A 15,529-nucleotide genomic window follows, 5' to 3' on the forward strand; every position below is an offset into this window, starting at 1 on the left:
ACAGATTTTTAGAATCTATTTGCTTACTTTTCATCTCAAAATGTGACTCTAAGAGTAAAAAAGATTTTGTATTATACAACACCAATAGGGCAAACAACAAAAGCAYCTTGCCAGAATATTGTTCTTGCACAAATTAAGACTGAATTTCCTTCTGTTTTGTCTTTTCATAATTACACTTTTTCCACACAAATTTTTCAGCTGGAAATCCATATTTTCCAGTCCTATTTTTTTTTGTACTGAGAATAAATTAAATGCTGAATATTTGCAAAAAACTTTTGAAATACTTATCATCATCAGAGACATTCTTGATAATTTAGTTTCTTACAGTATGAGTCTTTTCATTCATTTCTATAAAAATATACTTTTTAAGATTAATTTAGATTAAATAATAAAAATAGTATTAATGTTAAAATATTAACATATATTAAACTTGTATACTGTAAGTTTTGTATATTGTTTAGTAGGGGTATTTTATCTTAATAATAATACTAGGAGGAATTGCCTTTCTCTTGTATTCAGCGTAACACGTTGCAGAGTTGTRGCAGTATTTTCAGAAGAATTATTCTTTACTGTATGTCAGCTATTTTCCTTTATTTAATTTAGAGGACCACTTTCATATCGGTGCATCTCTTCATGGATGCTCTTTCATATTGCATCTCTTCGTAGATGATCATAAAACAGATTTGGATTCTCAGGTCAGAAAAAACAAGTGCAAGATTCATAAGTCTTATATTTAGCCCCTTGCAAAAAAAATGCAACTCTCTCCTAGTTATGCATAGTAACTCTAGGCAGATTCCAGAAGCTTTGAACTCTAATACAAGGTCTAACTTAAATAGTCCATTTTGGATTAYTTGCCTTCTCAGCTTTACTGACTATGGAAAAAGGGAAGCAAACATTAATAATATTTACCAAAATCCAAATCACTTTCAGTAGATTCTAATAGATGGATGCTTCAAAAATGCTGAGATAAGAAAAAGTCATCTTTACATTGCTATGTATATCTAAAGTCAAGATATTGGTATAAGCCTGTAAATAAATAAGATCGGTATCATGGGAATAGTAGGAATTTCCTTGTATAAATCATGGACTTTTATAGATTGTTAAACACAGTCACTTTTGTTTTCTAGTGATGGCCGGATCAGATACAACTGGAATAAAAACAGTTTTGTAATTAATATTCCATTGCCATTTGGTGGAAGATCATCCCATGACATGAAGATGCTACAAACTGTTAAAACACCTCCTCTGGTAATGGAGTCCATGGGAATAAATGTACCATCGCAGGAATACAGAATCCCACCGTTTACTGTTCCAAAATATTATCCACTTCGTGTGCTTTTACTTGACACTTTAGAGGTCTCTAGTAATATCTATAGCAACTATTACAACTGGTCAGCAACATACACTTTGGATAACACCCACACAGACAAAACATCCATAAGAACTACTTATGCCATGAATGCCGATTCAGTTTTTGAGCTGCTTTCTTACAACGTAAAAGGTAAGAATTTGTGTTGATATTGTATTGTTGGCAAAACTTCTTTAATAATTTCATTTGACATTCATCAGATAAAGCATAGCACATATGTTTTCTTATTGTTTATTTAAAGAACAAGGTTTGATAATCTGAACTCTCTTTAAAGATAATTTGTGAATCTTTTATTTAGGCACTAAAGATGAAATCATATAATTGAATCAAGTATTTTAAAGTCTGCACTCCAAAATACTCCCTATTGAGGGCAAAATCCTTCAGGACTGAAAGTCCAATCCTAAAAAACAATTGTGTACTTGACAAGTCAAGTGTTTTCAAAATCGATCTTGTGTGTGTGGTTTTGTGTCTGCCTGCAATTTCTCTCTTTCTCTTTCTTCCTGTACATATTAATATATATTTGTTTATAACTTGAATATGCTTATATACTGCCATAAATACTTACTATTTAAGTATCCCAGATCCAGACTGAGTAGGTCTTAAAATGGGTATTTTAAAGGTAGTTCTTTTCAAAATGCAATGAGAATAGACAAASTCATTTAGTTTCTTTTAAAATCCACACCATAAATGGAATTAACAAAGACATTTGATAAAGGCAAGAGTTAGATAAAAGAATCTTAGTTATGGTCTAGTTTGGATAATTCTTGAGCATCCATCTTGTTAAATTCACTAGTTAAGTTGGCATAATGTTGCATCATCTCATATAATTAAACTTAATACAGAGTCGAGTTTTAATTTATTGTCATTTTTAAAATTTAGCCCCAAATATCAAAATGATAAGTTTTTACAGAAATATTCTTGATTTGCAAAAATATTTTTTCTCTGACAGTCTTTAAGACATAATGTATATATTTATCTTGTGTCACTTTCCTTGTATTTCAGGTTCTGGAGAAGCATCTTATCATAGGAATGGCTATATGTATKCATATGAAAATCATCTGAAACACAGACTGTTAACATCAGTTTTTAAACTGGCCAGGACAAAGAGCTATGAACCTAGTCCCACTGGAAACTGCACGGTATCACTTATGGCATCAAGCACTCTGGGTCCTCAGCTTTCATTTTCCACCGATATTGTTTCTGAGAAGACAAATAATGTGAATATCAATAATGTCAAGATGGAAGGCCAGCTGGAAGTGGCTTCTGTCTTTGCAAGAAGTATTTACACTCTGTCAAGCTCGTACAATGAAAAGAGACGGGTTTTAGAAGGGAAATCAAATCTGAAGTTGGATTCTTCTTACCTTCAGGCTACCAATCAGGTATCTGGCAGATACAGTGATGGTGTGTTTTCCATTACATCTGTCTCTGATGTACAAAGTGGACTATTAAAGAACACAGCTTCACTAAGGTATGAAAACAGCCAGCTGAAAGTGACATCTGAGACAAATGGAAGATACCGACAACTTGCAGGTGTCAATAAGCTTGAGTTAATTTTATCGAGGAAGACAGCTGCTCTTCGCTCAGAAAACCAAGCCACTTACAAGCAAACCCAGTATTATGCCTTGTTTGCAGGTTCTCTCAACTCCCAGGATCTTGTTTTCAACACTGATATTTCAATGACTGATCAAAGGAATCGAGCTGCCCATAAGTCATCTCTCAATATTAATCAGTATGGTCTAGCCAGCAGTGCAACCACAAATGTGCAGTTTAGTCCACTGACAATGCAGAGTGAAGTGAATGCCAAGCTCGATACTTCCGGAGGCTCCATGTCGCTATCCTCTTCTGGGCGCTATGGTAAAAACAATGCAAAATTCAATATAGGTGGAAGAGTGAGCTTAATGGAAATAACACTGGGAAGTGAATATCAGAGTACAATTCTGGGCATGGACAACAAACATGTTTTGAACTTCAGAGTTAATTCTGAAGGACTCAAATTTTCAAATAACTTGCAAGGATCATTTAAAGAAATCAAGCTGGAGTACACAAATGACTTGAATATACCTGGCTTATCCTTAACATATGCTTCAAAATTAGACAACAGCTTCAGTTCTGAGAAGTTCCACAAGCATGTCTTTGATCTACAACTACAGCCTTGGTCACTTACAGCTAAGATGASTAATAATATTAAATACACTAGAACTGAAGTTAGCAACAAAGCGGAATTACTCCTTGAGCCTCTGAAGCTGAATTTGGGTGGTAATGTGAGAGGAGCCTATGGAGCAGATGAAATAAGGCATACCTACGCCATTACATATGCTGATCTGGCTGCAAACTTTAAAACAGATACAGTTGCAAATGTTSAAGGCGCAGCAGTGAGTCACAGAGTTAATCTGAATGTGGCAGGACTTGCTTCCTCAATTACCATCAACACAAACTGTGATTCCAAATCTCTCCGTTTCAGCAATGCTGTACGTTCCACTATGGCCCCATTTACTATCACTGCTGATGTACATACCAACGGTAATGGAAAGCTGATTGCTATGGGTGAACACACTGGAGACCTTTACAGCAAATTTCTGTTCAAAGCAGAGCCTCTTGCTTTCACTTTCTCCCATGATTACAGAGGATCTACCAGTCACAACTTGAAGTCTAGAGGAAGGTACACTACACTGCTTGATAATAAAGTCCATGTGCTTTTTACTCCATCAGAGCAGTCAAGTGCTTGGAAAATGAAAAGTCAGCTGAACAATAATGTATATTCACAAGATCTCAGTGCTTACAACGATGCAGAAAAGACTGGTATGGAACTTAGTGGAAGAGCTTTGGCAGATCTCTCTCTAATGGATTCATCAATCACAGTGCCATTCACCTCTGAAGCAATTAATGTAATTGATGTGTTAGGCCTCAGGGACAGTTTGTCAGAGCCTCAGGAATTCAGTATCTCTGGCTCTGTGAAGTATGACAAAAATAAAGACATGCATGTTATCAACCTGCCATTTTTGGAACACTTGCCAGTTTACTTTGAGCAAATCAGAGGCGCTATTCTATCCACACTGCAGGCCATCCAAAGATACTTGAAAAACATTAACATAGATCAACATRTGAGAAAATACAAGGCAACTTTGGATAATCTCCCACAGCATGTCAATGACTACATAGACAAACTGGATATGAAGGGCAGGGTTAGCAGCATGAAAACTAATCTGATTGCTTTCACAAAGGACTACAGCATAACAGCTGATGATCTCCAAATTATACTAGAAAAAGCCCTGGTCAATATTCAAGAAATACTGTTTCAACTGCAGGACTACCTAGTACAAATTGAGCAATACATAAAAGATAATTATGAGCAGTATGACATTAAAGTACTTATTGGACAGCTTCTTGACCAAATAGTTGAAAAAGTAATAGCTCTAGATAGCAAGTATAAGATAAGAATGACTGTAGTTGATATTATTCAGAAATTACAAAATTATTTTCAGCAATATAATCCTAGTGAAATTGGAAGCAGCACTTTGGCTTGGATTAAAAATGTAGATGAAAAGTACAAGATCAGAGCTTGGATACAGGAAAACCTGGAAAAACTGAAGACTCAAATTCAGAATATTGATGTCAGACGCAGCGTTGAAAACTTGAAACAGAAGATTAAAATGATTGATGTTAAAAAAACTTTTGAAAAATTGAAGCGTTCTTTGCCAATGAAAAGACTGAATGAAATTCTTGAACAAATCAAAGACTTCATTCTAAACTGGATGGAAGAGTATGAAGTGTCTGAGAAGATCAGCACTTTCCGAGGTCACATGCGCAAACTGATTGTAAAATATGAAATTGATAAGCAAGTATATTTTTTAATGGATAGGATGGTAGAGCTGCTTAACCAGTACAAAATAAAAGAGACTGTCCAGAAACTAATCTCATACTTGAAAAAAATCGATGTGAAATCATGCTTTGATAAAGTGGTTACTTTTATTGATAATGCTGTCAAGAAAGTGCAAACTTTTGATTATGAAATGATGATAAATGAAATCAACAAGTTCCTTGACAGGATTATAAAAAGTCTCATATCTTTTGACTATAACCAGTTTGTTGATGACACAAATAACAAAATCCGAGAACTGACACAGAAAGTAAATGAGGAACTCAGAAATCTAGAACTTCCACAGAAAGCCGAAGCACTGAAACAGTATATGAGAGATGTTAACCGTGTGATTTCAAGATACGTAGAACAACTCAGGGACACCAAGCTTGCTGCAATAATTAACTGGTTCAGGGACCTCATAAACTCAACAACGTTTGCTAATATAAAAGCCAAGATAAATGAACACCTGGAAGATCTGCGAGAGAGGATTTCTGAAATGGATATTTCCAAGGAATTTCAGTGGTATCTTCAGAAGATAAGCCAGTTCTACAGTTCGGTTGTCATATACATTTCTGACCAGTGGAACATTGCTTTTAAGAAGATTGTTGCTCTGGCTGAAGAGTATGATATCAAAAATTGGGCTGAAAATTTAAACCAGTTTGTTGAATCAGGATTTCAAGTCCCCGAAATCAGAACTGCTATAATCACCATACCGGCCTTTGAGGTTAGTCTCCGAGCCCTGCGGGAAGCAACATTTCGAACACCAGATTTCTTTATCCCACTGACTGATCTGCATATTCCCTCCTATGAGATCAATATTAAGAAACTAAAGGACATAAAAATCCCAATGAGATTTACTACTCCAGCCTTTACTATTCTAAATACATTTGAAGTTCCTTCCTATACAATTGACCTGAATGAGATTAAACTTCAGTTTCTTCGAATAATAGACCAACTCATGTCTGGTGAATTTCAGTTGCCAGCAACTGATGTGTATTTTAAAGATCTGAAGATGAGAGATATGCCTTTTCCTGACATTTCTTTCTCACAACTGCAAATGCCTCAGTTTGAAATRCCAGTATTATTGGTTCCTAAGCTAAATTTAAATGAGTTCCAGATTCCTGACATGAAGATACCAGAGTTCCAACTTCCACGTATCCCACATACTGCAACTATCCCTACCTTTGGCAAATTGTCTGGTACTTTCAAGGTTGCCTCGCCATTCTTTACACTGTCCACACAAGCTGAATTTCATAACACTACAAGTTCTGCAAGCAGTCCAGAATTTGTGACGTCTGTTTCAGCTCAAGCAACGTCCAAATTAGATTTTCTTGTTTTTAGCATTATTGCAGATTCACGTGTCTCAGCCCCTGAGATGAAGCAGCTGAACCTTAAAAATTCCATGAAGGTCAACCACAGATTCCTTAAAGTTGATCACACTGATCAAGTAAAATTTTTAGGGACTTCTGTAGAAGGGGAAGCTGAAACAAGAGCAAACTTATATACAACAAAAAATTCAGTTGAAGTACAGAATAATTTAATAGTCAAGCTGCAAAGAAAAATTTGGGTACGGAGTGGAACGACATATTCCCACAGGCTGAATATTCCACAAGCTGCTTTCTCCAGCCAGGCTGATCTGATCAATAACATGACAACAGAGGTAGAAGCTGGACACATATCATTTACGTCAGCTGGTAAAGGAAACTGGAAATGGGCTTATCCTAACTTCTCTGATGAAGGGACTCATGATTCACGTGCCACTTTCAGAGTTGAAGGCCCCATTATTATATTTTCTGCCGAAAACAGAATAAATGATAAGTACTTGAAAGTCAACCAAGCTATGAAATACGAATGTGGTTTCCTAAATTATGCAACACTTCAGATTCAGTCTGAAATTGAGTTACAGCCTGTGGGACGCAGTGTTCTGAACTTAAAAGGCACAGGACAGCTTGGAGCCATGAAGGTAGAATTAACAGGCTCTCACAATGCTCGGCTTAATGGACGGATTACTGGAACTGTGAATAATGAGATTTCCTTCTTGGCCCACCTCTTTGAAATTCGTCTATTGACAAACAATGATGGAAATGTGAAAATCAGCTTCCCAATGAAACTGACCGGCAAAATTGACTTCCTGAATAACTATGGTCTTGCGCTCAGTTCCTCTATTCAGCAAGTCAGCTGGCAAGCTGCTGGCAGGTTCAATCAGTACAGATATTCCCATAACATGTCTGCAGCCAATAATGATGACAGAATTGAAGCTCACATTGAAATGAGTGGAGATGCCAATCTAGATTTCTTAAATATTCCTCTAAGCATTCCTCAACTTCAGGTTCCCTATACAGAAATCAAAACTCCTCAACTAAAAGATTATTCCCTGTGGGAACAGATGGGTCTGAAAGAATTATTGAAGACTACAAGACAATCATTTGATTTAAATTTGAATGCTCAGTATGAAAAAAACAAAGACATGCACTCGATTCCACTTCCTTTGACGACAGTACAYGAAGTACTTAATAAATACATCATTTTCTTCAACAAGCATTTTGAGAAAGGAAGAAATGCTGCTTTAGATTTTCTCACAAAATCATATAACGAAGCCAAAACAAAACTTGAAAAATACAAAGTACAGACATCACTGAACAAACTACCGCGAGTCTTCAGAATTCCAGGATACACCATTCCTATCGTGAATATTGAAGTTTCTCCTTTTACTGCTGAGTTGCCAGCCTTTGGTTACATGCTCCCCAAAGAAATAAGCACAACAGGATTCACAGTCCCATTTATTGGCTTTTCAGTACCGTCTTACACACTGGTCTTACCCTCTCTGGAGCTTCCAGTGCTTCATGTCCCACAGGATCTACGCACTCTTAAGCTTCCTAGATTCAGAATCAACAGCCCATCAAATCACATATTAATTTATGCCATGGGGAACATTACTTATGACTTCTCATTTAAATCCAGTGTGATCACTTTGACTGCAAATGCTGGGCTGTTCAATCAGTCAGATATTGCTGGGCGACTCAGTGTCTCGTCTTCTTCAGTCATCGATGCATTGCAGTTTAAGCTTGATGGTTCAACAAGTTTGACAAGAAAAAGAGGTTTGAAGCTGGCCACAGCGCTATCCCTGAGTAATAACAAATTTCTAGGAGGAAATCATGACAGCACTATTAGTCTCACAAGGAGGAACATGGAAGCTTCATTGGCAACAAATGCAGATATCAACACACCCATTTTAAAACTGAATTTTAGCCAAGAGCTTTCTGGAAATACCAAGTCCAAACCTACTGTTTCATCAGGGCTAAAACTAACATATGATTTTAATACTACTGAATACGGCACCAGGGCTAAAGGAGGAATTGCTCACAAATTTGCCTTAGAAAGCCTTACATCTTACTTATCAGTAGAAACATCAACAAAAGGTAATATTGATGGAGTGTTCTATACTGGAAACTCATTTTCTGGAAATGTGGACCATGAAGCAAACACCTATCTGAATGCTAATGGAGCTCGGTCATCTCTCAAACTTGAGGCCAGCTCCAAAGTAGATGGACTGTGGAACAATGAAATGAAAGAAATTCTTGCAGTTGAAGCATCTATCCGTCGTGTTTATGCAGTCTGGGAGCACAATGGGAAAAACTATGCACGATATACACCTCTTTTCACAACTTCAGGGACTCAGAAATGCAAAGCAACCTTTGAACTTGCTCCTTGGACTATGTCAGCAGATCTTCAGGTGCAAGCTACTCAGCCAAATTCCTTCCTGGACACAGCTTCAGTTAATCAAGTTGTCCTAGTGAAAATCAATACTGAACACCAGAAAGTTGGCTGGAAAGGTGAAGGCCATGTTCAGTCATTATCTCTCAGTCATGATATGCAATTATCAAATGACAAATCAAAAGCAAGATTTGATGTTTCTGGTTCTTTGGAAGGATACGTAGGCTTCCTCAAAAACCTGAAGTGTCCCATTTCTGAGAAGAGCTTGTGGGATATCTTGAAGCTGGATGTTACTACCAGTGCTGACAGAAAACAGTTCTTAAATGCTTCAGCATCCCTGGTGTACACAAAGAGTGAAGATGGCTACTTTATCCCCATACCTGTGATTAAGCTTACAGATGGCATTTCTTTCAGTATTCCTGAGCTAAACTTAAATTCTCTAAGTCCTGTCCTCAGCACTCCGGAATTTAGAGTACCTTTCACCACTCTCGAGGTCCCATCATATACTATTGACTTGCGCAACATAAAGATTCCACAGACACTGAGTACAATGCCATTCGATGTGAATTTGCCCACGCTGCCAAGAGTAAGATTCCCCAAAGTGAACATAGGAGCCAATTATATTACAATAGAAGAGTACAAATTACCCTATTTTGAATTGACAGTACCTGAATACCAAATAACTGTGTCTCAATTCACTCTTCCAAAGAATATTTCTCTTGGCAATCTACATATAAATCTGGATGAAGTAGCTAATAAGATTGCAGATTTTGATCTGCCTACAATTACAATTCCTGAGCAGAAAATTGAGATCCCTCCTCTCAAAATGTCCTTGCCTGCTGGAATTTACATCCCGTCATTTGGTGCTTTAACTGGATCTTTCAAAGTTGCTTCACCATTGTACAATGTCACCTGGAGAACAGAATTAAGAAATAAAACAGACTCCTTTCAGGAATCCATTGATTCTACCTGCAGCTCAACCTTACAGTTYCTGGAGTATGACTTGAGTGGTAAGACAGCTTATATTCGCTATCACACATTTTTAGGGGAAATATTGTATGTTATATTCTGTTTTTTTCCCTAGGACTTACTTTGCATATGAAGGTGCTGCYCCCTATTTAGCACTGACATTAGACTGAACTTCTACTTTTAATATCCACAGCGTTGTTTTGAAAGGTATAATCAGTCTCAGTCAGAGAGTTAATAGCAAGGTATATGCATAGTTAGTGGCATAGTTAGTGGCATACTCTGAAAAAAAAATCAAAGAAAATTTCCTTTTCTGTCTATCTGTTGCTTTCTTCAAATTGCACAGAAAGAATCCCTCATTACGTACGATGATAAATGTGAGGGAGGAAAAACAGTCTGACTGGCACTAGATTCAGTTTAGAGGTAAAAAAATACCAATCTTTTTCTTTATAAACTAAGTATATTTCATTTTGAAAATAATCTCAACACAGAAAACTCAGGAGTTCCACAGCAGCATATGATATCAAATTTTAGGCTTTAGAATTATAAAAGTATATGTCAAGTACAAACTCTCAGGAAATCAGAAACTCCATTTATGATCTGCATGCAAAATATTATTCTAAGAATAGTGCAAAACTGAATACTAAAGTACTCAGTACAAACATATCTATGCCATTTTATTTGGTGCATTATGGGCAGCTGGTTATTTGATGCATAATTTCATGTATTACTAAAACACCTCACACCTGGCCACCTAACACAAAACTGGACATGTATTTAATATTGTTTTCTGATAAATTCTATAAATATACACAACTGTTTTTTTTATAGTTCTGTCAAACTACAAATATGAAGGAGACATGATTGTTGTGAAGACAGTTGGCAGCTTTTCACATCGTGACATGAGTGCAACCTACAAGGAAGAARCTTTTGCCCGAGGAATTAGGTAAATACTTGTGATTATAATGTCATTAATCATGGACAAAATCACAAATTTTGCATTGATTTTTTAATTCTAATACCCCAGAGTAGTTTGCTGCAATTAACAACAACCTATGTGGCTACCCTTTCACTATTAGGCGGGACTTGTTCTCCACCCAGATAGCTGGAAAACCATTTACTCTCGGCATCCGCAGAATAACTTTTCTCAGAAGCTTTATTTCATAGAAATAAAAAATAAGATAAAGAATATTGAATAATTTATCCTAAAGATTCTTTATCCTAAAATTCTTTATCCTAAAGAATAAGATAAAGAAAAAAAATTTATAATCAGAGTGATTCTAAATTTGACCATCAACATAGTTTTCATTGGAGATTTCTATCAACACAGGTCATTAAGGATTGTCCCTGCTTGAGCAGGGAGTTTGGACTAGATGATTCCTAGGGGTCCCTTCCAACCTTAACCATTCCGTGGTTCTGTGATTTTTTTTCTTTTCACAAGTGCTATTACTAGGGGCTACAGAGATGGATGTCTGTCTGTTTTGATCCTCCAGTGTTGTGTTACTGTATCCAAGGAATGGAATTGGAGAAAGGAAGGGCAAATGCAGATGCAATTTACTGCTCATGGAAGAAATGGAAGTCAGCTTGTAGAAATCCATAGAAAGCTGACAGTGATGCAGCTACAGACTTTGTTTTGATATCCTGATTTAATGAAAATTCTTTACAGATCTCAATACAGTATTAACTAAAATAGGAAAGCTGGAGTGTCCTTAAGTTTTGAATGTGTTAGGCTAGATCTTCAGAAACGTGGATAGTAAAACCCTGCATTTTCTTTTGATGACTAAGGCATTATTTCCTTATGTATATATTTTAAAAACCTTAAGTTTATTATATTTAGGTATAGTGCATTATGTACTTCTTTAGGACTTGTTCTTTCTTTGTGCCTTCATTAATAGCTGTTTATTTGTGGTTACTTTAGACTTGTGAATGGCACTGCATCACTCGACATCACCAGCCCAACATTTACTGATGTTCACATGCGTTGTAAAGGCACTGAGAGCAGGACAGCTGCCTCAATATCTTCACCCTCTGCTGGGACCTTGGGTTATCTCATTGAATCTGACACTGACATTCTGAAGGCAAAAATTTACTACCGAACTCGGGTGAGTTTGATATGAGCAATAAAAAGCAATAAGGTTGGGACTGCTCAGAGGATAGGATACATACACGTGTTTATTTTACAAAACAGTTTAGGCACTCATTGTCCAAAGTGAAAATATATTATGATTAAGAGCAGTTTTTCTTTCCTAAACTGATCTTAACCGYTACTAAAAGTAACATGTCTCTGAAAATCCTATTTCATCTTCTCCAAACAGTTACTCTCTCCTATGATGAGAAAACAGGCCCACTGAAAGTGAACGAACAGGAAACAGCTAGTTTTAGATTATATACATCCATCAGACTAATTGCAGTTACTTAAAAAATAGCTCTTGTAGGATTCAAGCCACTGGAAGAGGTCAGACCATCTACAGAGTGCCTTTTTTATAACCCTATTAATATATCACAGTACATTATGATAGGAAAAAATGTATTAGATTTGCTATTATATCAGCAAATATATTTTTATTGGCATACTACAATAATTTCAGAATTAAAAGCTTAGCTTCCAAGATGTTGTATTAATTTTGTGTCACAAATAAGTCATAATCCATTGTTTACAACTGAGAACTGGGAAATTCATTTTTGTAAATAGGCGCTAATTTGAGGAACCTTTCTTACTGTTACTCTCGCACTAAATTCTCATTGATTTAAGTGATTGCTAAGTGAAATCTTCTAATGTTTTCATATTAGGAAATACTTACTTAATTCACCTTAAGTGATTTCAAAAATCAAAGAAGGAGCATTTTCCCAAGTAATTCACATGCCTTATCAGACATCATAGGCCTTTAATGCGAAGGAAGGAAAACTCTTTGCATTCACATAAAGAAAGAGTAGATTAAGTTATACACTGATCCTGCTCTTCAAAGAGGCACAAAGTAGCAGCAAAGTACAACAGTATTTGTTTCAAAACAATCTTTCAGTATGGGAGCAAATGTACAGCAGACAAAAATGATTCATAGTGTACATGCCTAAGAGTATCATAAAATTAAAGGAATACACAAATATTGAAATATACTTTTTATAGATAATGCTTAATTTGATTATCTCATTTTATATTTTCAGTCTGCTCCTCAAAAGGACATTGACATATTGAAAAGTGAGATATCCTTCAAGAAAGCGGACCTGATTCAAATGAAATTAAATTGGAAAGAGGATGCTGCCAAAGACTTGCTCTTGGGTCTAAAAGAAAAGGTACCTAGAATGACAACTGCAGTCTATAACTGTGTTAATCGGTATTATAAGGAGCATATGGGAATGGATATCAGTTCTGCCACACTGAAGATGAAGAATATAATGCAGAACAATGCTGACAAAGCATATACATTTGCTGTAAAAGAAATAGATGCACTAGATGATCAGCTTCGCACAGCTGCCAGTGAGGCCTCTGGCAAATATCAGGAGATGAAGGTCAAAGCCAGACAGCTATATCGAAGAGCAGCAGATCGAGCCGAGAAGTTTGACTACCAAAGAATAAAAACAAAGCTTTTGGATGCTACCATTGACATAATAGAAGAATACCACAAAAAGATAAAGCACCTAATTGACTCTGCCATTGAATTCCTGAAGATCACAAAATTCCAGGTCCCTGGGCTGACTGAGAAGTACACTGGTGAAGAATTGTACCTCATAACTACAGAGAAGGCGGCAAAAACTGCTGATTTATGTCTTTCAAAACTTCAAGAGTACTTTGATGCTTTGATTGCAGCTATAAACGAACTGGAAGTGAAAGTTCCTTCTTCTGAAACAATTCTCAAAGGCCGTAATGTACTTGATCACATTAAAAAAATGCTGAAACAACTGCAGGAAAAAATCAGGCAGACATTTGCTACTCTCCAGGAAGCTGATTTTGCAGGAAAGCTTAAGCAGCTGAAGCAAAGAGTGCAACAAATTTTCCAAAAGGCAGAAGAAATGATTAGAAGTTTGCAATCCAAAAATTTTGAAGACATCAAAGTCCAAACACAACAGCTGTACAGAGATGCAATGGCTTCAGACTATGCACAGAAACTGAGATCATTGGCTGTAGATGTTAAAAAATACATTTCTCAGTTGAAAGCTTTTAGCCAAAAGACAGTCCAGGAACTTTCAGAAAAGTTGCACCAGCTGCTTATGTATGTAAAAGCATTGCGGGAGGAATATTTTGATCCAACTGCACTTGGATGGTCAGTTAAATACTATGAAGTGGAAGACAAAGTACTAGGATGGCTGAAGAATCTCATAGATACACTGGTGGATTGGCACAAGAATTATGTTGGCGATCTTGCTGACTCAGTTACACGAGTGACCGAACAAGTAAGAGATAYAGTGGAAAAATACAGTCAGGAATATTATGACCTTATTGCTGATGYTGAAGAAAAAGGAAAACAGAAAGTCATGGAGCTCTCATCTGCTGCCCAGGAAAAAATCCGATATTGGTCTACAGTTGCTAAAAGGAAAATTAATGAATATAACAGACAAGTCAAAGCAAAACTTGAGGAGATGTATTGGCAACTTAGTCAGTCCCAAGAAAAGCTAATTAGTGAGGCAAAAAAATTAATTGATCTAACTATAGAAAATTACTCTGCATTGCTGCAATATATCTCTAAGCTTATTCRTTGGTTAGAGCAAATGACAGCAAACACCATAAAACCATATATAGCTGTTCGTCAAGGAGAGCTCAGAATAGATGTGCCAAAGCCATTTGATTTGGAGTCCATCTACCAAGTGCCACAAAAAAGCAGAGAGGAACTCAGAAAAAAAGTGGAACTAACACGCACACTGATTCAACAAGGCATTGAACAAGGCTCTAGGAAATGGGAAGAAATGCAAAGATTTATTGACGAACAACTTGCCATTGAGCAACTGAGTCTTCAACAGATTGTGGAAAAAATAAAGGAGCACCTGAAGACCTGAATGGACATGCAGAAAAAAGGAAAAATAATGAGTTTGTACCACAGTATTTAAAGATAACAGCAATCAGCATATTGGAACTTCAGGTAGATACTGTTGAATCTGAATTTGTAAATGAAAACAGAATAATCTAYAGTAGGTTATTTTAATAAGCTTAATAACTCAATAAATGAATTCTTTATTACATTTTTGTGTCATTTATTGCAGGCAGTTTTACTTAGACCATACAGCTTAATCCAACAATTGTTAAGGTCAATGGAAGTCTTGTATTGATTTCCCTGTGTGTTGGATCAAGTGAATAATGTGCAATACATATTGTAAATAGTCAGAAAAACTATGGAATACACAATATAAACAAGTTCTAAGGTAAAGGTCACATTCATAAGCCAGATGAAGAACAACTTGGAAACACACCTATTTCCTGGAATAGAAGTACCTTCATAGATAAATTTGGGAGAGAAAGAAGAAGAGAACATTCACAAAAAAATAAAAATAAATAAATAAATAAAAAGGAAGAAAAAAAGAAAGAATTATGGAAATACCAAAAAGTAAAAAAGAATATCACTATATGGAAGTCCAACTTCTGGAAAAAATACAGATAAAAACAATGTTATTCTAAAAACAGATAAATCTAC

General features: G+C 36.1%; 1 protein-coding gene across 1 annotated transcript in view; it reads left to right on the forward strand.

The window, feature by feature from the left end:
- The window catches only part of APOB (apolipoprotein B), a 33,787-nt gene extending 18,605 nt beyond the window's left edge, over positions 1-15,182 (forward strand). The window contains exons 24-29 of the mRNA XM_026044913.1: positions 1,128-1,501; positions 2,372-4,435; positions 4,496-9,952; positions 10,740-10,854; positions 11,827-12,010; positions 13,071-15,182. Coding sequence (XP_025900698.1) covers positions 1,128-1,501; positions 2,372-4,435; positions 4,496-9,952; positions 10,740-10,854; positions 11,827-12,010; positions 13,071-14,897 — 10,021 coding nt within the window. The 3' untranslated portion in view covers positions 14,898-15,182. The remainder of the gene's footprint in view (positions 1-1,127; positions 1,502-2,371; positions 4,436-4,495; positions 9,953-10,739; positions 10,855-11,826; positions 12,011-13,070) is intronic.
- The last annotated feature ends 347 nt before the right edge of the window (positions 15,183-15,529 follow it).

The sequence above is a fragment of the Nothoprocta perdicaria genome, unplaced genomic scaffold (assembly GCF_003342845.1).
Source record: "Nothoprocta perdicaria isolate Ctin4 unplaced genomic scaffold, notPer1 scaffold_39, whole genome shotgun sequence".
Classification (NCBI taxonomy): Eukaryota; Metazoa; Chordata; class Aves; order Tinamiformes; family Tinamidae; genus Nothoprocta; species Nothoprocta perdicaria.